Below are 24,683 nucleotides of genomic sequence, written 5' to 3'. Positions count from 1 at the left end.
TCCTTTGATGAAAACCTAAAAGAGCACTTGTGATCTCCTCCAATTCGAGAGTTTTCTTTCCCTACATCAGAGTTGTAACCAAATTTTCGTACGTAGGAGACACAAGTTGGGAATTTAGCAGCATCAACGTCTTGTCTTCATCTTTGAACTTCACATCAACTCGCTTCAAATCACTGATGATCTGATTGAACACGTTGATGTGCTGGTTTGGATTTGAACCCCTTGACATCTTAAGTCCATATAATTTCTGCTTAAGATAAAGCTTGTTCGTCAACGACTTGGACATATACTGACTTTCCAGTTTCAGCCAAACTGCTGCCGGTGATTCCTCATCCATAACGTGGTACATTATGTCATCAGTCAGACAAAGCCTAATAGTCGCCACAACCTTCGCTTCTTGTTCTTTTCAACTGATGTTGTCCATGCCTTCCGGATAACGCCTTCACTGTACCCTGTTGCATTAACAAATCCTTGACTCTCCTCTGTCATAGTCCGAAATTTTTCAATCGAACTTGACAATGTTGAACTTTCTAGAAGAAATCTCAGTCATTGTAACTTGGCTCTGATACCAATTGTTGTGCAATGAAACATGCAAAAATGATCGTGCGGCGTAGCAATTACAATGAACAATATAGAAATACAAACGTAGATAATGAAAGCAATAAAAAACACACAAGGATTTAATGTGGTACGACAGCATGCCTACGTCCACGGGAGCAAGTGGCGGCAAAATTTTACTATCTATCAAAACTTGGGTTATAACATTGTATTTATGCTAACCTTACACGTACAAAGGGATTAGAAAATGCCCCAAACACCTCTGTATCAATCTCTGGAGGATTTGCCTCTGTATCCCCAACCTATTGTTCTTCCTAATTCAAATTTCAAAAACAGTGCCAACAAAACCGTTGCTGATTTTCCTTCACTAGAGAAAATCATCGATCTACCTACATCAAATTGTCGATGGTTTTCTTTGTAATTTGGCTTCTGCCTAAAACCGTCGATGTACCTAGTAAAACAGTCGACGATTATTTTTCACACCAGCTCCCTTATATTCTTCATCCTACTTACTTTGCATATGTGTTCCATTTGATATGGGTCACATATTATAACAATATATAATTACATTTAATTCAAAAATAAAATAACTATAAAGAAGATTATGAAATTCAACAATTGCATGGACAAGTGTCAGGCTTTTGAATCCTTTCAGTTTAAAAGATCAATTTTAAAAGGGGTGTAAATAGAGAAGATTGTACATTATGGGATTTTAGAATTATCAAGCATCACCTCATTGTTACGTGCATCATAAGTAGGTTGAGAAACCATTTTGTGTTTCTTCAATAAGTTGTATAGATATGTTGAGAGATATATAGTTTCTATTTTGAGAGAGAGAGAAAATTCCAAAGAAAGAGAGAGAGATTGATGCTCAATTGGAGCAGGTGAGAAACTTTTATCATAATAAACTGCACAAGAATATCTTAGTTGTATTTATTCTTTTTTTGGCCTCAATTAAATAATAAAACAAAAAATATAATAAAAAAAATACAAAATTTTGTCCAATAATGATTGATTTTAAAATCTTGAAATTTAAAAATTTCCTAAAATTAGGATTAGGAATTCAGAGCCGTTGGATCCATTTCTTTCAAATTTAGTATTATAGCATGCACACACACAACATGTATCAAGAGTGATGAGTGGCTTGTTTGTCTATTTCTTGCTTACAGTAAGTTCCATTGTTTGATTTGTTTGTATCTACCATTGGCAACGATGTAACTGTGCGTGGAATCAATGTAGTTCTTAACTGTGTGAGCAAGGTTGCTCCATCCACTAACTTCCATGACTTTGTTCATAGCTGATCTATTCCGTGAACTACCACTCCCCACTCCTGTGACCAATTTTAGAGAGAGAAATATATATATATATATATATATATTGACAAGTGATAGGGAGACAATTACCTTATGTGAATTTAGTGGCGGAATTAAACTTCCTCCATAGAAAGGATTGTGGAGAAGAAGATTGCCCTCCCTCCTCCCAATATTTAAAAAGCTTTCTTTGCTCTTCAATTTGTTAGAGGTGTATTGTTTATTGTTGGGATAGTAAAAAGAAAAGTCCACCTTAGATGGATTCATTAACAAATAAGGTGTAGTTTTTAAGTAGTAGAATTCACTTGGCGCGAGACTAGACAACCGAGTAGCTCACTTTTGATACCTTTTTGTGTGTGCACATGCATCACTTGTCATGGGTTTGAAATTGCCCTACTTCATGTGTAGTTCTTAAACATTCTTAAAAGACTTAGAGTGCTAAGTTAATTTTAATCTTAGTTGAATAAAAACTCTTTAACTATGAAAAAAAAGAGAATTGTCCAATTGTGGAAAATAATTTTTATTTTTAAAATAATTATAAAAAAATTAACTTATTTTTAGTCTTATAACATCTATATAAAAAATTAGACAAAAAAGTTTTGACACTATCTGCTTGCAGAAATAATTTTTTTTTTATTTCCAATTTTTTTAAAATAAATTTTAAAAATACCACCTTATTTTCTATTTTTTAAAAATTTTTATTGAAAAGTTGAAAACATCTTTCTATCGTGTTCTAGATTTATGATTTCTTATATAATTTTGAAAAATTAGAAAATAATGTGTGATTTTGTAATTGTTTGAAAATCTAGAAACACAATGGAAACCGCTTTATGTAACTAAGTAAATCCTTCATTTTCTACCATTTTCATACAAATTTTTAAAAATTTTAAAATAAGTTGTCATTTGATTTTTTTTTCAAAAAACTAAAAATAAAAAATGAAAAAAATGCTCTCCACCATTAAACAAACCTTTAACTATTCTTAAAACTTTTAGGCATCTCAAATTTCTTTACTTCAAATAACATTTATTAAATATTTAAATGATACTCATACATATTAACCAAAAATTTTCATGAAAATACCAATAATTGTCAATATATTATGACATTTTCGGTCTCCCTTTTGTTTAAATTTCCTCACATTCTTGTCATCACAACTTCTTTAATTTGTATTGGTGTGATAGAATTACAGTATAAAATGTTAATTTCAAATAATAAATAATTATTTATATCCAATCTTTATATTCTATAGATGTAAGTCAAAAAGTTTTAAAACCAATAATTTTCGTGGAAGCTGCTCTCTCGTGGGGCGGCTTAAACCCTTCTGGAGACGGCGTTGTTTAGAACGTATTTATAAACATTTGCCTAAAACCCGTAGGCACGGTGAAGAGAGGCAAAGGGATGGCTTGGCGCTGCGGATCTCTTTCAAGGTCACTGCTTTCCACTGCGAGAGCTTCATCCTCGGTACGTTCTTCCCCCTCGCTCACGCGCCTCCGGCCGCCGTCTCTTAACGCCAACCGCCTCCGGTCTCCCCTTCAAGTCTTCTCAAATGCCAGGTTTCCAATCCTCTCCCACCTTGGTGTTTTATTAGAGCTGAATTCTGTGAATTTAAATAAAAAGCAAAATGGGGTTAAAATTTCTCGAATTCTGCTCAATGTTAAAGAAAAATTTAGTGCTCAAACTCCATGGTTCTAAACAAGGCTTCCCCTAAGTTCCCGAGTTTATAAAAATGCCTATGTGCTATGTGCGTGCGTGTAGGTTATCTTACTGTTCATCTCTTTCCTGTGATTAATGCGAAGGAATTTAGGAGAATTGGGATGCATGCAGTCTCTTCTGCCGCTGCACAGCGCAGTGACCGTCACTTGTCTCACGTCACACCTCGTGGTTGAAGCGCGCGCTTGCTGCGAGTTGTCTCAGGGTACCTTTTTTCGTCGTACTTGTCAAGATCGCTAGTTCATTCTTTTGTGAGTCTTATATTATATGGTAGTCTTCAAAATGATGCTGCCTAGTTATTTATGTACTTGAAATTTAGTCAATTTTACTCTTTTGTCTCGTGAGTCAAGTCGAGATTTCATTGGTTCTTAGACATGTTATATGGGTGGGTTGGGGTGTGCAAAAAAGAGGTGGGGTCAAAATAATTTTTATCTATTCTGGTTGATGTACTCATTTATGACCCATTTACAATATTACCCATTAAAAAATGCTTCAACTTTTTTCCCATATGCAACCCATTTAAAATCAAGATGATAACTATTAGCCTCATCAACTATACAATTAGGCTACTGCACCATCATCATATTAGTGTCATTGCTACCATGCTTCCAATGCATCAATGTTTAGTGTGAGACCCACCTAGGATTATTCTCACACACAAGAAATTGAAGAGAATTAAATAAAGTGAGAATAATAAAGTAATTTATGTAGTTTGGTAGTGTGCCTACATCCATGGAGTCCCTGCAAGAAAATTCTAGTGTAATGTCAATGAAAACTACTACAAGGTTTCTTTCTTTGAAAAACCCAAAAATGCCCTCATTTCACGATGCCCTACTAAAAGCTGCCATATTGTGTTGTACCATGGGTAGCTGCACTACTACACCCTTCCTATATTGGAGGGTAGCTGCCATTTGCCTAGGTGCAGCAAATCATGTGTTGCCTAGTTACCTTAGTGATTAAGTGGAGAATCACCTAAATGAGGCGTAAGACAAATATCACCAGGCGATCAAGGAATTACAAGTAGCCACCCAGGTGATAAAAGCCACGTAGTCATCAGGCGACGATGGTTGCATAGTAATTTGAGAGATTGCCTAGTCATCTAGAGACAAGGCCGATAAGCATTGGGCTAGTTGATGGGGATTAACATGCACCTTGAGTATCTTTCGCGGATATGTGACACGTGGACGACCACCCGAAGTCCACCATTGGATGTAAACTTTATTTGTGGCGATTGAAGTTTCTCTTGAAAGTTAGCTTGGAAAGAGGATGACAACTTGCAAGTCAAAGAGTCTTGGTTTTTCAAAAAGCATGACAACTTGTAAGTCAAAAAGTCATGTTTTTTCAAGAAATATTTATTTCATTTTAAGTTCTTAGACTCCACTATCATAATTATTCAAGTTCTTAGGCACTTATTTCCTATGACAAACTATTTCCTAGGAACCTCATTACCTATGTTTTAAATGTTTTATTTTACTTTGTATTTTTTTTAATCTCTTGAGAAGCCATGCGCAAGTCATGTGCATGCTCATGTAAGACTATAAATATGCCATCACTTGTATTGTAAAAGGGATCTTTGCATTATCAATTAAAAAGGAAGCCTTTGCTTAAACTTGTGAATCTTGTTCCTCTCCTTGTGAGTGAGTAGTGTGAGGCAACGTTCCATCTCCCTGGAGATTGGGTGGAGAGAGACCACGACAACATCAACGTCATCATCAACACTACACGGCGACTCCTCTTTCATAGCTCACAACCACAACTTTCCTCAAGCTTCATTTTTGTCTCAAGATTCCTAAGGATCAATAAACGTGTTCATGGTGCGATCGAGTACTTGTGTGTCTTGGTGTTTGTCATTCCGAACCTTTTGGTAGGCTCGTTTCAATTCCATGTTTGTCATAATCTAAAACAGCCCCTAAAGGTACCTTGTAAGCCTTGAAACTCTACCTGAATCCTTGATTGAAAAACCTTGTTCATTTTCTTTCATTCTTCCTAGATTTTCAATATGAACATGCTTGCTAGTAACATGCTTAGGGATATTTGATTTGTACGTTAGGACTTGTGATCTAAGACTTCTAATATGACATCTTTTAAAGTGAATTTGATTACTTGATTGAAATGATCAACTAAGGGCTTTTAAACCAAATCATATATGTTTTCAAAATCTCAACAACTTGTGATCATTAGAATATGTTTGTGATGCTCATGCTTGGTTAATTCAATTCTTCCCATAGATTGTGATATTGTTTGTGTGCTACAAAGAGGGTCAACCGTAGGAGGGCTACTTAGAACCGTCCTACATCATATTGGTATCGGAGCCTAGGTTTGGTTCACATTTGACCCTACTTTGTGTGACCAAACACCATTCCAAAGGGCTGCCCTAGTGTTGGCCAAATCCTTCCCCAACCCCTAGGATGTTTACTCGAGTCGGGAATCCTTACCAAGGTCGTACGAATGATGTTTAGAGAGATGCCTCAATATATTAGCTTCGAGATCAAGTCCGTGACTTGAATCAAGAGCTGGTTGAGACCTACCAAAGACTAGATAGGTTGGAAGTCCAACTTGTCCATAACCCACCCCAAGACAATTTAGAGCAGCCCCTTGAGCGAGGCAATGATGATGAACAACCTAGAGAGCCACCTATGCCTCCTAGAGAAATACCTCCTCTTCCTCCACAAAGGCGAGTGAATCGCCAAGATGACTTTCATGAGTCCTATGCCCAACATTGGGGTGATGAGGACTATGGAGTTGATGACTTTCAAGGTAGGGTATCTTACCGTAGGGACCGTCGTGATCCTTACAAGGATGTGATGAGACAAGTGAAGATAGAGGCCCCCACCTATGATGGACAGACGGACCCTAAAGTCTTCCAAAATTGGTTGACTAAGATGGAATCCTATTTTGACTGGTATAGGATGACTGAACCTCATCGGGTTAAGTTTGCAAAAATGAGATTGACGGGGCAAGCCAAGCTCCATTGGTTGAATGTCAAGAGGCAAGAGGCGAGGTTATATTATAGGCCCATTGAGCATTGGGACCTAACGAAGGATAGTTTGAGGGAGAAGTATGTACCCCTTAGCTATAGAGAGCGCCTTGTGGATTAGCTCTATAGTTTGCGTCAGGGTAGCATGACCGTGTCAGAATACATGAGTCAATTCGATGAGTTGTCTATAAGATGTGGTGTCTATGAGACTGTTAGTCAGCAGGTCTCTCAATTTCGCATAGGATTAAAGCTTGAACTGAGGAGAGAACTGTTTCCCCATCACATTAAGTCCCTTGAACAGGCCCATAATTTAGCTCATGACTTTGAGCAAATGAATAAAGGGCCCATGGAAAAACGGTTTGGTGACTCTTCAAATGAGTCGTACTTTTGAAAGGTACAAAGTTATGACAAGTCCCGACCAGTGCAATAAGGTAAAGTCACCTCCCGAGGGAGCAATCCCACAGTCCAGTAGCTTATGGACAAGGGAAAAGCACTCATGACTGAATCCTATCGCCAGAGTTCAGGAAATACAGTATGTTTCAGGTGCCATAAAGAAGGACACTTTGCCAAACAATATCCTACTAGGAACTTGGCACTTGATAGGGAAGATGGTGAGGATGAGCCTGAGGAGGATCAAGTATATGATCTTGAAGTTGTACCTAGTGAGGATGAGTTGTCGAGGATGAGCCTGAGGAGGATCAAGTATATGATCTTGAAGTTGTACCTAGATGTGAGTGTCCAGTTGAGTGTGATGAGACGCATTATGATCATTCCCAAGAATCAGGAGGATTGGCGTTGCACTTCTATTTTCCATACTTATATCAAGTGTGGGAGTCAAAGTTGCAAGATGATCATAGATGGTGGTAGCTGTATGAATGTTGTGTCTAAATCCGCAGTTGAGAAGTTGGGATTGAAAGTTGAGCTACACCCACAACCATATAAGGTAGTTTGGGTTGATGCCACTACCATGCCCATGAGCCATAGATGCCTAGTCCCCATTAAGATTGGTGATTATGAGGACTAGATTTGGTGTGATGTCTTTCCCATGGACGTTGCCCATATTTTTTTAGGACGACCTTGGTTGTATGATTTGGATGTCTCACATAATGGGTGTGCCAACACTTATTCCTTCAAGTGTAATGGCAAGAGAATTGTTTTAAGTCCACTGAAGCTGAAAGGTGAGAAAAAGAAGAAGAAAAAGACAAAAACTAGTGGAAAATCATTAAATATCATGAGTAAAAGGCAGTTTGAGTAGGAGAGTCAAGATACACAGGTAGTGTATGTGGTTGTTATTAGGGAGATTGAGGCACCCCTTCCTGAGCATGAAATACCACTGGAAGTATTACCCATACTTTCTGACTTTGAGGATGTTATCTCCGAGCCACCTAGTGAGTTATTTCCCATGAGAAACATTCAACATGTCATTGACCTTGTTCCTGGTTCATTTATGCATAATTTGCCACATTATAGAATGAACCCAAGAGAACATGAGGAGTTGATGAAACAAGTGAATGAACTAAGGGAAAAAGGCTTTATTCAGGAGAGCATGAGTCCATGTTCCTGCCTTGCTCTCCTCACTAAAGATGGCACTTGGAGGATGTGCATCGATAGTAGAGCAATCAACAAGATCATCGTCAAGTATAGGTTTCCTATACCTAGACTAGATGATATGCTTAGATCAGATGGTAGGATCCAAGATTTTTTCAAAGATAGACCTTAAAAGGGGATATTATCAAATTAGGATAAGATCGCGAGATGAGTGGAAAACTGCCTTCAAGATGAAGGATGGGTTATATGAGTGGTTAGTCATGCCATTTGGACTAACTGACGCACCGGGCACTTTCATGAGAGTTATGACTCAGGTATTAAGGTCTTTCATTGGACACTTCCTTGTAGTCTACTTTGATGATATATTGATCTATAGTCTGGAAGGAGCACCTTGTTCATTTGAGGAGAGTGTTTGAGGTTTTGAGGGAGCAGAAGTTGTATGTCAATGTAAAGAAGTGTACTTTCATGACTACACACGTCATCTTCCTTGGTTTTGTTGTGTCTGAGCATGGTGTTTCTGTTGACCCTAATAAGGTCAAAGCCATTAGAGATTGGCTTACTCCTCGGAACATACATGATGCGAGGAGTTTTCATGGGTTAGCCACATTCTACAGGAGGTTCATTAGGAACTTTAGCACCATCATGGCCCCCATTACAAACTGCCTCAAGAAAGGAGAATTTACATGGTTGGAAATCTGTGACAAAAGCCTTTTTGGATATAAAAGATTTGATGAGCTAAGGCACTCTTGCTACACCTCCCAGATTTTCAGAAATTATTTGAGGTTTTATGTGACGCATTAGGTGTAGGCATTGGAGGAGTACTTAGTCAAGAGGGACACTCATGCCTTCTTTAGTGAGAAGTTGAATGAGGCAAAACAGTGGTATTCTACCTATGATAGAGAATTTTATGCTGTAGTACAGTTATTGCAACATTGGAGACACTACCTCCTTCCTTAGGAGTTTGTCTTGTACTCAGACCACTAGGCTCTTAGGTATTTACATGCTTAGAAGAAGATAGGGCGTAGACGTATGAAATGGCTTAAGTACATATAACAGTACCCTTTGTACTCAAACACCGAGCTGGTGTTGAGAACAAGGCTGCGGATGTTTTGAGCCGAGTTGTAGCCACTATACAAACTCTTCAGGTGAAAGTTGTTAGCATCAAGCAACAGTACTCTCAGTATAAATACTTCTGTGATATCTTTTCTGATTTATTGCAGGGAGTTCCTAGATCTCACCTAGACTTTGTGATTCATGATGGATTTCTTTTTAGAGGAGCTAGACTGTGTATCCCATCCACATCTCTACGTGACCAGCTGATTTGGGAATTACATGCTGGAGGTGCTGCGGGTCCCTTCGGTAGAGATAAGACCATAGCTATGATTGAGGATAGGTTCTACTAGCCTAGTTTGAAGAGAGATGTTGCTAGGATTGTTTCACAAAGCCGTACTTGTCAGATAGTGAAGGGTAGGAAACAGAACTCAGGATTGTATACCCTTTTGCCAGTGCCACACATCCCACCGGAGGATATCAGTATGGACTATGTGTTAGGGTCTCCCCAGGACTGCCAAAGGAAATGATTCGGTGTTTGTTGTTGTGGAAAAATTTTAAAAAATGCCACATTCTATTCCATGCAATAAAACACATGATGCCTACAGAATTGCCACTATATTTTTTAGGGAAGTAGTGACGCTTCATGGTCTTCCCATTGTTTCTAATAGGGATGTGAAGTTTGTGGGCTATTTCTGGAAAACCTTATGGGCATTATTAGGTACCAAACTCAAATTTTCTAGTGCATATCACCCATAGACTGATGGGCAAATTGAAGTGGTAAATAGGAGCCTTGGGGACCTATTGAGATGTTTGTTAGGTGAGAACATCGCAGCTTGGGACTTATGCCTTTGCATGGCTGAGTTTGCATTCAATAGTTTAGTGAATAGGACCACATGACTTAGCCCATTTCAAGTTGTTATAGGATATAGTCCTAGGAAGCTTGTAGATCTTATTCCATTACCACCTGAGTCTAGAGTGAGTGAGTAGGCTGATACATTTGCAAAGCACATACATGATTTACACTATCAGATAATAATGAAAATTAATTTAAGCAATGAGCATTATGAATCTATTGCTGATGTATATCGCATGTTTTAGGAATTTTGAGAAGGTGATATGGTTATTGTTAGAATTCGCCCCGAACGGATTCCTTCAGGAAACGTAAGAAAGCTTCATGCCTTAAAGATGGGACCATTCAAAGTTCTCAAGAAAATAAGTTTTAATGCTTACATGTTAGATATTCCTGATGATTTTGGTATAAACAATGTATTTAATGTTGAAGATCTAATGCCTTTTCTTGAAGCTAATTCTTTCGCAGAACTTAGCCCTACTAACCATGCAGATGAACCTACTCCATTCATAACTCTAGTTGCACAAGAAAAGCCAAATTTACCTTTACCACCACCATAAGTCCCACCAAAGAAACTCGAGCAAATTGAAGACATTCTGGATGTTAAAACAGCAAACACACGAGCTAGAATGTACAAAAAGTTTCTGATCAAATGGGAAGAGAAGCCACTATCAGAAAGTAGTTGGATTCTTAAAGATGATGTCCTTCTTCTCAACCCGGAGCTGTATGCCGAGTAATTTCGACATAATTCTCTGGAGGAGAATTCTTTTCGGTCGAGGAGAGATGATGGGGATCAACATGCACCTCGAGTATCTTTCGTGAATATTGTGACATGTGGACAACCACCCGAAGTCCACCATTGGATGTAAACTTTATTTGCAGCAATTGAAGTTTCTCTTGGAAGTTAGCTTGGAAAGAGGATGACAACTTGCAAGTCAAAGAGTCTTGGTTTTTCAAGAAGCATGACAACTTGCAAGTCAAAGAGTATTGTTTTTTCAAGAAGCATTTATTTCATTTTAAGTTCCTAGACTCCACTATCATAATTATTGTAGTTCCTAGGCACCTATTTCCTATGACAAACTATTTTCTAGGAACCTCATAACCTATGTTTTAAATGTTTTATTTTACTTTTGTATTTTCTTTAATATCTTAAGAAGTCATGTGCAAGTCATGTGCATGCTCATGTAAGGCTATAAATATGCCATCACTTGTATTGTATAAAGGATCTTTGCATTATCAATTAAAAAGGAAGCCTTTGCTTAAACTTGTGAATCTTGTTTCTCTCCTTGTGAGTGAGTAGTGTGAGGCTACGTTCCGTCTCCCCGAAGATTGGGTGGTGAGAGACCACAACAACATCAATGTCATCATCAACACTACACGCCGACTCCTCTTTCGTAGCTCACAGCTGTAACTTTCCTCAAGCTTTAATCTTGTCTCAAGATTCCTAAGGATCAACAAGCTTGTTTGTGGTGCAATCGAGTACTTGTGTGTCTTGGTGTTTGTCATTCTGAACCTTTTGGTAAGCTCGTTTCAATTCCTTGTTTGTGATCATCTAAAACAGCCCCTAAAGGTACCTTGTAAGCCTTGAAACTTTACCCGAATCCTTGATTGAAAAACCTTGTTCATTTTCTTTGAATCTTCCTAGATTTTCAACATGAACATGCTTGCTAGTACCATGCTTAGGGATATTTAATTTGTACTTTAGGACTTGTGATTTAAGACTTCTGATATAACATCTTTTAAAGTGAACTTGATTACTTGAATGAAATGATCAACTAAGGGCTTTTAAACCAAATCATATATGTTTTCAAAATCTCAACAACTTGTGATCATTAGAATATGTTTGTGATGCTCATGCTTGGTTAATTCAATTCTTCCCATAGATTGTGATATTGTGTGTGTGCTACAAAGAGGGTCAACCGTTGGACTAGGACTAGTTAGAACTATCCTACATCACTAGTATGCATGTTAACTATATTACTTTGATCTTTACTGTTTAGAAATAGTCGTAATTTATGATTAGATTTTTAATGTAGAAATGGACCAAATTTATGATTAGGATTTATGACTTGAATTTATGATTTTTAACTTTAGAATTGATGTAGGTTTGATCTCAGGGGGGCATAAATAGGTGTACAAGCTATTTTGTAAGGATTTCTAACTCAACTCAACAAACATTATGCAATAGCCTAGCGCTAAATAGGCTCCAATGTATTTTTATTCGTTTTGTCTCTTGATCTCTTTCTCTCTCACTTTCTTCTCCCCTTAGTCTCTTCCCTCTCTACCTCTCTTTATCTCTTTTTATCTAATTCTTTTTTACTTCCCACTTTTCTCCCTCTTTATATGATTTCTACGATTCTTATTATTGATATACTTGTATTTTTTATGGGAGTTGACATAATGAGTCTATTCACAACCAGTCCACCATCTATCCATTTAAATCCACACCATCCCTTAAAAGGTGTTTGATTTTTAATCAAACATCTTTTTTCCACGTCCGATGGGTCACTTTATGCCATCAGTTACCGAAGGTGCAAGATACTACCATTATGTTGCTCAAACCAATCAACCTACCAATGCTGGCTTGGCGATGATTCAACAACAATTGACCAGAGAAAGTATTCGAGCAGTCACTCACACTTCTCACAAGGTGACAATTGTGATGAAAACAATTATAGGCGATCAACAAACTGAGATGAGATCTTGGATGTACGTATGTGAAGAGATATGTTTGACAATTTTGGATTCACAACAGAAATGCCCATGAAATCTTTTGCTGCTAGTCTTCCACATTTCTCCTATGGGCATGGCTGAACCAATGCCTATAGCTGCAATAATGGATTTGACCAACATTTTCTTTTGTAGGAGGATGCTTGGGTGAAATCTCGTTTGCCTCACAATCGCCATATGGCTGTACCGTTGTTTATGATGACTTTGACTAGACTCAGTAGCATGGGGGCAATAAAATATTTTCCTAGAAACTATTGGCTATAAAGATTGCTTAGATTGGCGAGCTCATTGGCAAAAATTTTAAGTTAGACGAGGACCATCCCTTAGCCTGGCTTAGAATTTGTATCTAGTGATAATATTTTATTCCTCATCATTGATCAGTAAGATATATTGTAACAAGTTTTGAAGCATCATTTACAAATAATTAACTTATCAGGAAATTGTTCAACCTAAGAAAATAAGAACACACTTTAGGCCAAAAATAAAAATAAATTACGGCTGCTCATTGTAAGTGTTAAAAGCAACTAAATGGAGCAGCCATGGTGGGCATTGTTTGTGCCATCTTTGTGCACCCCCTTGGAATGTGACGAAGATCACCCAACTAAGGTAGTCATTTGAGAAATTATAAATGGAGGTCACCTAAGCAAGGCAAAAAGCATTTGCCTAGGCGAGGTGAATCACATGTTGCTTGGCCACCCTAGTGACTAAGTGGAGAATCACCTAGATGATGCGTAAGACAAACATCACCCAAACGACCAAGGAATCACAAATAGTTGCCTAGGTGACAAAAGCTGCATAGTCATTACAAAAGCCGCACAATCATTAGGCGATGATGGTCCTTAGTTTATTTGGGAGATAACCTAGTCATCAAGCGAAGATGGATAAGCATTGGACAATCATGTATATCAACTGCAATAAAGTTTTGTCAATTATATTAATTGGATCCTTAATTTTAGAAGCGAATTGAATTTATGATTAGGATTTATGGCTTGAATTTATGATTTGTAATCTTAGAATTGATGTAGATTTGACCTCAACGGGGTATAAATAGGTGTACAACCTATCTTGTAAGCATTTCCAACTCAACTCAACAAATATCATGTAATAGCTTAGTGCTAAATAGACCCTAGTGCCTTTTATCCCTCTTTATCTCTTCATTTTTTCTCTCTTACTTTCTTTTCCCTTTAGTCCCTTTCCTCTCTATCTCTCCTTACCTCTTTTAATTGAAATCTTTTCACCTCCCCCTTTTCCCCCTCCTATGATTTCTACGATTTTTATGATTCTTTCTATAGCTATCCTTGCACTATTGATGAGAGTAGACACAACGAGTCCATTCACAACCAATCAACCGCCTAACCGTCTAGATCTACACTATTGCTTAAAAAGTGCTTGATTTTTTATCAAATAGAGGTTGAGGGCCTCATGCTAAGCCTTTCGCTTATTTACAAACTTCAAATGGATAAGCCTAAATATGATTCAATATGTAACAATCTCCACCTTGGAGAATATTCCTTGAGACCTATACCTCCACCTCAAGTTGTAATTCACTCTTTTAGCACGTAGTTACACGGAGTAAGTAAGTTCTCCTTAGCATAGTTGTTAGAATTGTACGATTCATGATTTGAATCAAATCATACAATTCGTATCAATTCCAAACCTAATTGATATGGATCTTACTTGAGAATTGAAGAACAATTGAATCATGTTCATCTTCAGAATTTAAAGAATCGATCTAAATTGATTGATTCTCATAGTTTTGAACTTATCGGAACTAGTTGGACTTGAGTATTTAAGACCACATAAGATCCTTTTTACAACTTCATTTTACACGATTGCCTTCCATTCCTACAAAAAGATGAGAAAATAGAATGTTAATATTTTGTATCCTCGTCAAAAGCATTCTTAACTTGTTTAGGAGTATAATGTTTTGTCATTAAGAAGAAGGGCCACAACACCCTCATTGTCTAATTTGGTATAGAACTTTTTCTATGTTCTCAAGATTCAAAATTTGATTTATATATGTTTTTTGAATTATTTGTTAGATTTGTTTTGAATTTTTTTCTTCACTTTTTTTGCTTTTTAGTTCAAGAAAGCGTATGCGCGTAGTATGTATATATATGTATACATATACACACAATATTGTTGTCAAGCCCCAATTGTTCAATTGTTTATTATCAATTCTTAATTCTTTCCTTAAACACCATAAACTGCAATTTTTTATTAATTTTTCTTGATGCCTTACCTTATTTTGATTGTTTATATATATATTGTCGTTGTTAAACAATAGAGAGCAGGCCTTGGATTAACAGTAAGGTTGCTCCTCTCTGTATAAAAAGTAGGGCTAAGGTTGCGTACATTGTGTCAATCTCGCCCTTACCCTACCAAAGCGGGGAGCCTAGTGGTCAGGGATGCCTTTTTGCTGTTAAACACCAATTATTCAATTGTTTATTTTTATTTCTTGATTCCTTAGACACCATAAATTAAAATTTTTTATTAATTTTTCTTGATGCTTTCCTTATTTTTAATCGTCTAGAGCAAGCATGCACATGATTGAAATATCATTTTTTTGGGGTTTAAGTTTCTATATATTTTACTATTTTCTTGTTATAAATTTATGCATGTTTGGAAAATTTTATCAAATATTGCTATCGATTTGATTCTTAATTCACCAAATAGGGATTTTGATTCATGATTCAAATATCAGTTTTTACAAAATTTGCTCCTTAGTAACAACTTTCATCGACATGTCTTTTAATCATACACACCCTAATATTGTGAACAATAAACTATTGTATCTTGTAATACCCAATTGCAATGTTTTTTGTCAATAGAATTGATATCATTTAGTGGATTTTAGGTTGATTGTTATTATACAAATGAATAGCCTTTTCCACTATGCCAAGAACAATTGCTATTTCTTTTAGCTACATAGTGTCCTTGGCTACCTTTATCACTACCATATGTTCTACCTTGCTAGTGGATAATGTAAGAACCAATTGTAGCATGGAGTTGCAACTAACAGGTCCACTTGCCAATGCCATAGTGTAAACATTACGTATGGTGAACCTCTCATCATCCAATGCTCCTCAATGTCAAAATAACCACCTAAATCATTGTGTTCTTCTTGCTTTCTTTTGTTTTTATTTTGATTTGTTGTATGTGCATTCATAACCCTAGGGCATGTTTCACATTAGACACTTTTGGTTGCTACTTATGCTGTTTGCTGAACTCTGTCTACTCGTTGTCCTTCCCTGGAAGCCTTGCTACCTTGTTCATCTTTGCCATTCAGCAGGAAGGCCATATCAAGCACCATCGCTCTGCATAATTGCTTATCACCACCTAATTGTTGTCCACAAGTTGAACTCTTTAACCCCCTCTTTCTATAGCCAATGCTAGAAATGCTATCCATCATGTGTAAATGAAGGTCGCACAGTTACTACTATGCATCCGCGTTATCACTAGCTTAAGTTAATTACCCAAATATGACCCATATAATTAAATGAGTTGATCCTACCCCATTCATTTGTATTGGGTGTGGATGGATATTAATAGCAACTAACACCAATAGTTATTTCTATAGAGGTCATGATGCAAAACAGACATAGATCAAGGCCCTTGTTTTTCTTTGGAAGAATGTACAAAGTATATACTGCACTAAGGGAAAAAGTCAACGAGGCTACATGAAGAGGGACAACCCCTCAAAGACAAAGAAAGAAACATGAAAAAAAAAGCTATCGACACACTTTAATGCTGTAACATCTGCCATAGACATCAAACTTGGTCCTTTAGATAATGACTTTAGGAGGGGTGAATGTGTTGTTCATTAGGGAGCCATTTCTTGCCTTGCAAAGCTGGTAAACTAAGGCAGCCCAAGTCATTTTTATCCTAGTGCCATAATTACTGTCCTTGATGGTAGTAAGCCAATGAATATCCTCTTCCCAAGTATAGTAGATTTGGGGGCAATGAATTTCCAGAAGAGCCTTATAATGGACCTCTATGGAAAAAGGTCAGTCAAAGAATAGAGGGTTTCTACTTTCATCAACATTTTTACGGAGGAGGGAGGTTTTCTTTTCAGTTTTTCCCCAGTTGGATATTTTTTCATGAGTTGCCAATTTGTTTTGTATGGCAAGCCAACATTTGTAGGCATGCCGGATGTCATGGGCTGAACACTTCACACCTTATGAAGGGCCATGCGGCACTAGCCAAAATATACCGTGGTTTACCGTAAGAACACATTCACAATAGTTGAATGAAAACGACAAGCACGGTAAACATTGAAGCAAACTAATTCATTAACACCACCTTCGCAGGCAACGCGTTTTAGCTAGGGAAGTAAGTAGGCTAAGCATGTTTACAAACAAGATTGATGAACACCCACTATTCCTTAAAGAGCTTTATATTCTATTTTAGCTCAGGCACTAGGAAACATCAAAATGACCAAGGAGTCATACTCTCATTTTGCACTAAGGCATTGGCACACTCAATTAACAAAACCTATAGTACTGTTTACATGATGGTAACCTATCCTATCCACACAAGACAAGCAGTCATTGGAAAGTGTAGGTAAGAGGGAGGCTTGGGTCTTGGTAATTTGGTGTCTAAAAACATTGTTTTGGTGGGTAAATCATTATGGAAGTTTCCTTTAGAAACTAAATTCTCTTCGCATAGGGTTATTAGAAATAAATTTGGTTTGTAGGAGAGTGGTGGGATGCTAATATTGTAGCACACCTAAATAACAAACAACTACAACAAAACCAAGCCTTAAGTCCCACTAGGTGGGGTCGGCTACTTGAATCCTTTTCTGCCAATTTATGCGATCACAGACAATTTTTTTGGACAAATTTAGGGCTATTAAATCTTTACTCATTATCTCATTTCAAGTTATTTTAGGTCTACCCTAGCCCTTATGCTACTCGTTACAATAACTAACTCACTATTCCTCATTGGGGCACTATGTGGCTTACGTTGCAAGTGCTCCAACCATTTGAGTCATTCCTTCCTTATCTTATCTTCTACAAAAGTTACACCTAACTTACCACGATTATGTTTATTTTTTAATTTATTTTTCAATATTATACCACTCATCCATTTAAGCATGCTCATCCGACAAATTTTACTTTTTGGATATGTTGTTTCTTAGCTACTCAACATTCTGATCCATATAACATAATTGGTCTTATAGTCGTCCTATAAAAAATTCTTTTTAATATTAAGGGTATTCTACGATCGCAAAGCACACTTGAAGCATTTCTCCATTTTACCTAACCCGCTTTAACTTTATACATTGCATCCTCTTCAGTTTCTCCTTTAGTTTGCATGATAGATCCAAGTTATCGAAACCTACAAGTGTTATTTATTTCCTCCTCATCAAGTTTAACTTTATCTTCAATATTCCTCCTACTATTACTGAAATTACATTTCATATATTCTGTCCTATTTCTACTTGTCTTTAGGTCTCTAAATTCTAAAGCTTCTCTCCATAATTCTAACTTATCCTCTACTCCATCCCTAATTTCATTAATCAATACAATATTATCTACAAACAATATACACCATGGAACGTCATTTTGGATGCTTCTAGTTAGTTGATCCGTCACTAAAGCAAAAAGATAAGGGCTCTAAGCACCTATTGTGATTGAAAATTCTCTAGTCTCTCCATCTGTAGTCTTTACACTAGTTATTACTTCATTGTACATGTCCTTAATGATATCATATTCCTTTTTTTTTTTTTCTAAAACCCACCATAGAACTTCCCTAGGTACACCCCATCATACGCTTTCTCTAAGTCAATAAATACTATATGCAAGTCCCTCTTTTTTTTCCCTACACTTTTTCATTAATAATCTTCAAAGGTATATAGCTTCTGCAGTCTCAAATACAAAACCAAATTGATTTTCTGAGACCTTCATTTTTAACCTTAATCTTTGTTCAACTACCCTTTCCCCCAATTTCATTGCGTGACTCATAAGTTTAATTCCACAATAGTTATTACAATTTTGGATATCTCCCTTATTTTTGTATATGGGTATGAAAGTGCTTTCCTCCATTCATCTGACATTTTTGTTGTTTTTATAATTGTGTTAAATAAATTAGTTAATCATATAATTCCGTTATCACCTAAGTATTTTTGAACTTAAATTGGGATGTTATTCGGTTTTATAGCTTTTCTATTTTCCATATTTTTTTAGTGCAAATTTAACTTTGTTAACTTTAATCTTGTGAATAAATCTCATATTTTTAGTCTTTTTCTCATTTGTGATTTCTAAGTTTAAGCCTTCTATTTGGTTTTCATTAAATGACTTATTAAAGTAACTTCGTCATCTTTCTTTTATGTCTTCTTCCATAACCAAGACAATATCATCCCTACTTTTTATACATTTTATATTACCTAAGTCCTTACTCCTTTTTTTTTTCTCTAGCTTTAGCAAGTTTAAATATATCTTTTTCCCTTTTTTTGTATCTAATCTATCATATAAATTATTAAATGATCCATGTTTAGCTTTACTAATGACTCTTTTGTATCTTTTTTGGTCTTTTTATACTTTTCAAAGTTATCTATGTTTCTACATTTTCGCCATGTTTTATATCAAATTAATTTTGTCTTTACGACTTTTTGGACATCTTGATCCCACCACCAACTTTTTTTGCTATTAAAAAATCTTCCTCTTGATTCACCTAAAATATCTTTTGTTATCCTTTTAATAGAGCTAGCTATTCTAGTATCCTACTCCAAAGAGAATTAGTATCTATACCATCCTCAATATTCCAATTGCCATCTTTGATAGTTTTATCTTTAAATTTATTATATTTTCTCCCTTAAGGTCCACCACCTAGTTCTCTTACACTGGTTTATTTTTTTCTTTCTCTTCCATTTTTTAATACATGTATCTAATACTAAAACTCTATGTTGTGTGGTTAAAGCTTTCACTTAGGATAACTTTACAATCCTTACTTGATAAACTAGTTCTCTTACACTGGTTTATTTTTTTCTTTCTCTTCCATTTTTTAATACATGTATCTAATACTAAAACTCTATGTTGTGTGGTTAAAGCTTTCACTTAGGATAACTTTACAATCCTTACTTGATAAACGATCTATCCTCTTAGTTAAGATAAAATCTATTTGACTTATATTTTATCCACTTTTAAAGGTTATTAAGTGTTCTCTCTTCTTAAAGCAAGTATTCATTGTGATAAAATTATATGACATAGTTCATCACCTCAAGCTCATTTTTGTCTCCATATCCATATCCTCCATGTATTCTCTCATAATCTTTACTATCCCTTCCAATGTGTCCATTCATATTTGCTCCTTTGAATATTTTTTTAGTCCCTGATATGCCTTGTATAATAATATCCATATCTTCCCAAAATTGTCTCTTAAGATTTTCTACTAAGTTTACTTGAGGAGCATAAGCGCTAATGATATTTATTATTTCTTGGCCTAAGACCATCTTAATTTTTATATTCTATCCCCTACTCTTTTTACATCTACAATGCTATCTTTTAAATTTTTGTTTATAATAATTCCTACTCCATTCGTATGTTTTTCTTTTCTAGTATACCAAAGTTTAAATATTGATTTATCAATTTCTCTAACTTTCTCCATCCCCCACATAATTTCTTGAAGACAGATTATATTAATTTTTCTTCTAATCATTATGTACACAATTTCCATACTTTTTTTCTGTAAGTGTCTTATATTCCAAGTTACTAATCTAATCCTAGTCTCCTGAATTAACTTTTTTATCTGCCCACGTCTAGAATGATGTGGGAATCCTCGCATATTTGACATTGTACTTGGGAGTTGACACGACACGTTGCTTTGGGGCAACGACCTAGCCCACCCTTACCCACTTTTCGCTACACCCGAAAGTATAAATGCAACATTTCGCTTATAGGTTATGCCTCAACGAATATTCAATTAGGATTCATATCATATTGATCTGACAAATTTTACGTTGGCTATCAGCTACCTAACGCAACCCTCCTCCTTTACTTGGGCTTGGGGCTGCCTGTGCGTGAAAAGATTAGGATATTAAGTGCATCACAGACGGAGTTTGTAGTGCACCTACACCCATGGAATTCATCTCCTAGGTAGCTTTTTCTTTCCTTATATCAAATATAAAGTGGAATATGGGTGTAGGGTACATTTTTGGAAGGATATTTTGCTTAGGGATGTTTGCTTTTCTGTTGCTTTTTCTTCCTATTTGTGTCTTTCTTTGCATCTTGATACACCTATTTCTTCTTGTTATGAATAGCTTTGAGGTTTCTTAGGATTTTCAATTTCGTTGTAATCTTATTGATAGGGAGGTAGAAGAACTTGCTTCCCTTCTAGGTTGGTAGATTCTGTTCGTTATTCTTGTTGTGGGGGATGTTAGGATTTGGTGTCTGGATAATTCAGGTGTTTTTGCTTGTAAAATGATCTATACTCATCTAAAAATTTCTTTTCATTTTTTCCCTTTTGCTGATAGATTGGGAGGAGCTAAAGTTCCTTAAAGGCTAAGGCTGTTTTGCAGATCCCTATTCTTAATAGAGCTAGCACCTTGCAGTTTGAGGCAGTACATCTCTCTCTCTCTCTCTCTCTTCCGATGTGTGTTATGTGTGATAGCAGTATTGAGGATCACAGTCATTTATTTTTGCTAGCTTGGTGTTTGTGAACAAACTGTTTGGTTTGTTGGGACAGTGTTGAGCATGTCCTTATTCATTGGATGATTTCCTGGTGATTAGTTTTAGAGGTTTTGGAAGGTGCATGAATGTAAGGATTTTGTGATGGCAGTCTATTTTTGCTGTTATTTGGGTTATTTGGTTGGAGAGAAATGCCTGAAAATTTTTGATCATGGGTCATTTGTTGATGTGATTTGGGACAGGATTGTATTTTTGCGTCCATGTGGGTGTTCTTCACAAGATGTTTTCGATATACAAATTTTCTTGATATTCAGTGTGATTGGCTGGCTCTTTTAACTTAGTCTTGGGTTTCTTTCTGTATTAGTTTTTCTGTTTCGTTTTTATTTTTTTTGGGAAGATTCCTCATCCTCTTTGTACATTCTTCTTAATAAATTTCTTTTTCTATTAAAAAAATTAGTTTGGAATGACTTAATGAACTTTCTTAAGCTAGAACAAAATGGGATGCTCTCTTGGGTCATTGGAGGGGATGTCACCATGGTGCTTTTCCCCCATGAAAGAAACAAGGGAACTAGGAAGAATGCAAGTGTAAAAAATTCTGGGACTGACTTAATGTGAATGCTGTTATTGATCTCCCTCTGGGCCCTACTACTTGATCCTACTCCAGAGAGGACCCCCTCTTTCTTGAGAATTGACAGGTTTTTAGATGGGAGGAATGCTTTCCCAAGGTCACACAAAACTCCTCCCTAGGCGAACCTTCAACTAGTTTCCATTTTGCTAGGCTCCGGTGGAGTAAATTGGGGACCGACTGCCACTTTGAAAAAATGTGGCTACAAAAAAGATGGTTTTGGGAAGCACACCAAGGAATGGTGCTCTACTCTGCACTTCGAAGGCTTTGCAAATCAAAGAAAATTCTTACAATTCATCGATGATGATGAGGCAAAAAAGAACACTTGAGAAAAGACCTATCTATGATGAGGCAAGAAAGAACACTTGAGAAAATACCTATCAAGGATCATAAATATGGAAGAAATTTCTTCAAGACAAAATCTAGGGCCTTATGGCTTATGGAAAGGGAGGAAACTGCAACGCCAAATTCTTCCATCATACAACTGATTCTCATAGGAGATGCAGCACCTTGAAGGCTTGAATAGTGTTGTAAATAAAGGGGAAACTTTAGAAGAAGCTGGGATATCGAAGAAGGTATTTAAAAATTCTATGAAACCCTTTACTCCACACTATCTACTTGGAGATCACATGTTGAGTGGATTAATTTCAGCAGAATCTGCATGTCTACAGCTCGGTGGCCAGAAAATCTCTTAGTTAGGATGAAATATATATGCTTTAGGTTTAAAACGGATTTACCATGGCTTTTTTTTTTCCCAAGCAATTTGGAATGTTCTCAAAGCTGATATTATCAAGGTCTGATGAGTTCCATTATTCAGGCAGATTTGTGGACAGGATTGTTTTTACCTTTCGTTGCTTTGATCCCTAAGAAGGTGGGGGCTGTTAACAACAAAGATTTATGCCCGGTAAGTTTGGACGGAAGTGTTTACAAGCTTTATCCTAGGTTCTCACCTCAAGACTAAAAAAAGACACCTGGTTAGTCAGTGTGCAGCATTAGTGTGCTTTTGATAAAGGGTGGCAAATCATGGTTGCTGCCTTTATTGCTTTAGAAATTGTGGATGGTCATTCCAAAGCTGGAAAAGAGGAGTTGTTTGCAAAATCGACATGGAAAAGCTTTTGATCATGTTTTCCAGGACTTTCTTCCATAGGTACTGAAAAAAATGGGCTTTGAGAACTTGTGGTGCAAATGGATTGAGCAATGCATTGCCACACCATTCTCAATTCTCATTGATGGCTCTCCTTTGAGCTTCTTCCAGTCTTCCAGGGGTTTGTGGCAAGGGAATCCCCCACCTCCTCTGCTTTTCATCTTTATAACGGAGGCATTCTGCCTCTTGCTACAGAACAGAAGAAAATGGCAGTGAGCTGGAAGTTTCTCACCTCCTCTTCGTGGATGACACCATGATTTTCTGTGAAATGAAGGCTCATCAAACCTCGACTCAGAGATGCTTACTTTGTGTTGAAGTAGTTTCAGGGTAGAAAGTCAATTTGGGGAAGAGCGAACTTATACCCCTCAAGAATGTGAATGACGTCATTTTCTTCGCTGCCAGCTGGGGACCATTCCTTTGCTCTACCTTGGTCGCCATATTGGTGGAAAGTTCAAGAAAGAATATGGGAGTCTGTAATTGTGAGATTTGAAAAGTTGGCTGGTTGGAAACTAAACTTTCTCTCTCTAAAATTGGAAAGACTCACTCTCATCAGAAGCAGTCTCTCCATCCTCCAATTTGCATCTCTATCTTCTCCATACCTTGCTCTATGGCCAAAATATTGAAGGGTCTTCAAAAAAGGTTTATTTGGTGAAATATTGGGGAGGTTTTTTTTTTCAGTTCCATCTAGTTAAATGGGAAGTAATTCGACGACCAATTTCAACAGGTTGTTTGGGTCTCAAATCTCTCAAGTTATTCAGTGATGCCTTCTTGGTTAATGACTCTGGAGGTTGAGTGAGAGAGTTTTATGGAGGATGATTATTGCTTTGAAGAAAGTCCGAGATCACAATTTTTGGGGATGGGGAGACGGGCCATACAAAGAGCCCAGGCAGTCCTATGGAGTAAGTGTCTTGAATTCAATTAGAAAGGTTGAGAGGATTTTTTCATGTCATCCATTTCGATGCTGGAAATGGGGGCATCCTCTTTTGGCACTGCCCTTGGTGCAGCTCATTTCCACTCAGTTCCCAATTTCCTGTTATTTTCAATTATCCTGCAACGAAGATCATTTAGGAGGTATGCTGATCACTCTGACAATGGAACAACTTGGAACATCCTCTTCACGAGAGAAACACATTGATTAGCTTGACTCTTTTGCTGATCTATATGGCTGCTTATATAGAAATGTCCCGATGGGACCAACTTGAATGTGCCTAAATGGAAGCTTAACAAATGTGCCTATGTCACGGTTAATTCCTTCTAAGAGCAGCTGGACGCCCCCTCTGAGGCCAGGATTAATTGGGGTAGCTATTTGGAGAATATCTGTGCCAACTAAAGTTTTATGTTTTTTACTTGGGAGGCAACTTGGGGAAAGATTCACACCATTAATAACCTTGCAAAGAGGAGCTTTACTTTGGTAAAAAAAAAGGCATTTTTACGCGAAGATGATGCCAAAATTGTGGGCTGTATACTGCTTCTCTACGTCTAGGCCAGTAATTTTTAGAACAACCGATCATCAATGGGCTAATGCTGAAACTGTGAAAAGGAGATTTGGG

At 36.8% G+C, this 24,683-nt stretch overlaps 1 protein-coding gene across 2 annotated transcripts in view; it reads left to right on the top strand.

The window, feature by feature from the left end:
• Positions 1-3,154: 3,154 nt before the first annotated feature.
• Positions 3,155-24,683, top strand: part of LOC131160690 (protein NONRESPONDING TO OXYLIPINS 2, mitochondrial-like) — a 28,460-nt gene continuing 6,931 nt past the window's right edge. The window contains exons 1-2 of one of the 2 annotated variants that reach the window (XM_058116557.1): positions 3,155-3,422; positions 3,666-3,788. In XM_058116557.1, coding sequence (XP_057972540.1) covers positions 3,268-3,422; positions 3,666-3,788 — 278 coding nt within the window. In that variant the 5' untranslated portion in view covers positions 3,155-3,267. Of the gene's footprint in view, positions 3,423-3,665; positions 4,015-24,683 lie in introns of those variants that run through there. The other variant, XM_058116549.1, reaches the window with a different exon arrangement.

Source organism: Malania oleifera, chromosome 1, assembly GCF_029873635.1.
Source record: "Malania oleifera isolate guangnan ecotype guangnan chromosome 1, ASM2987363v1, whole genome shotgun sequence".
In the NCBI taxonomy this organism is placed as follows: Eukaryota; Viridiplantae; Streptophyta; class Magnoliopsida; order Santalales; family Ximeniaceae; genus Malania; species Malania oleifera.
This window is presented reverse-complemented; position numbering and strand designations above follow the sequence as displayed.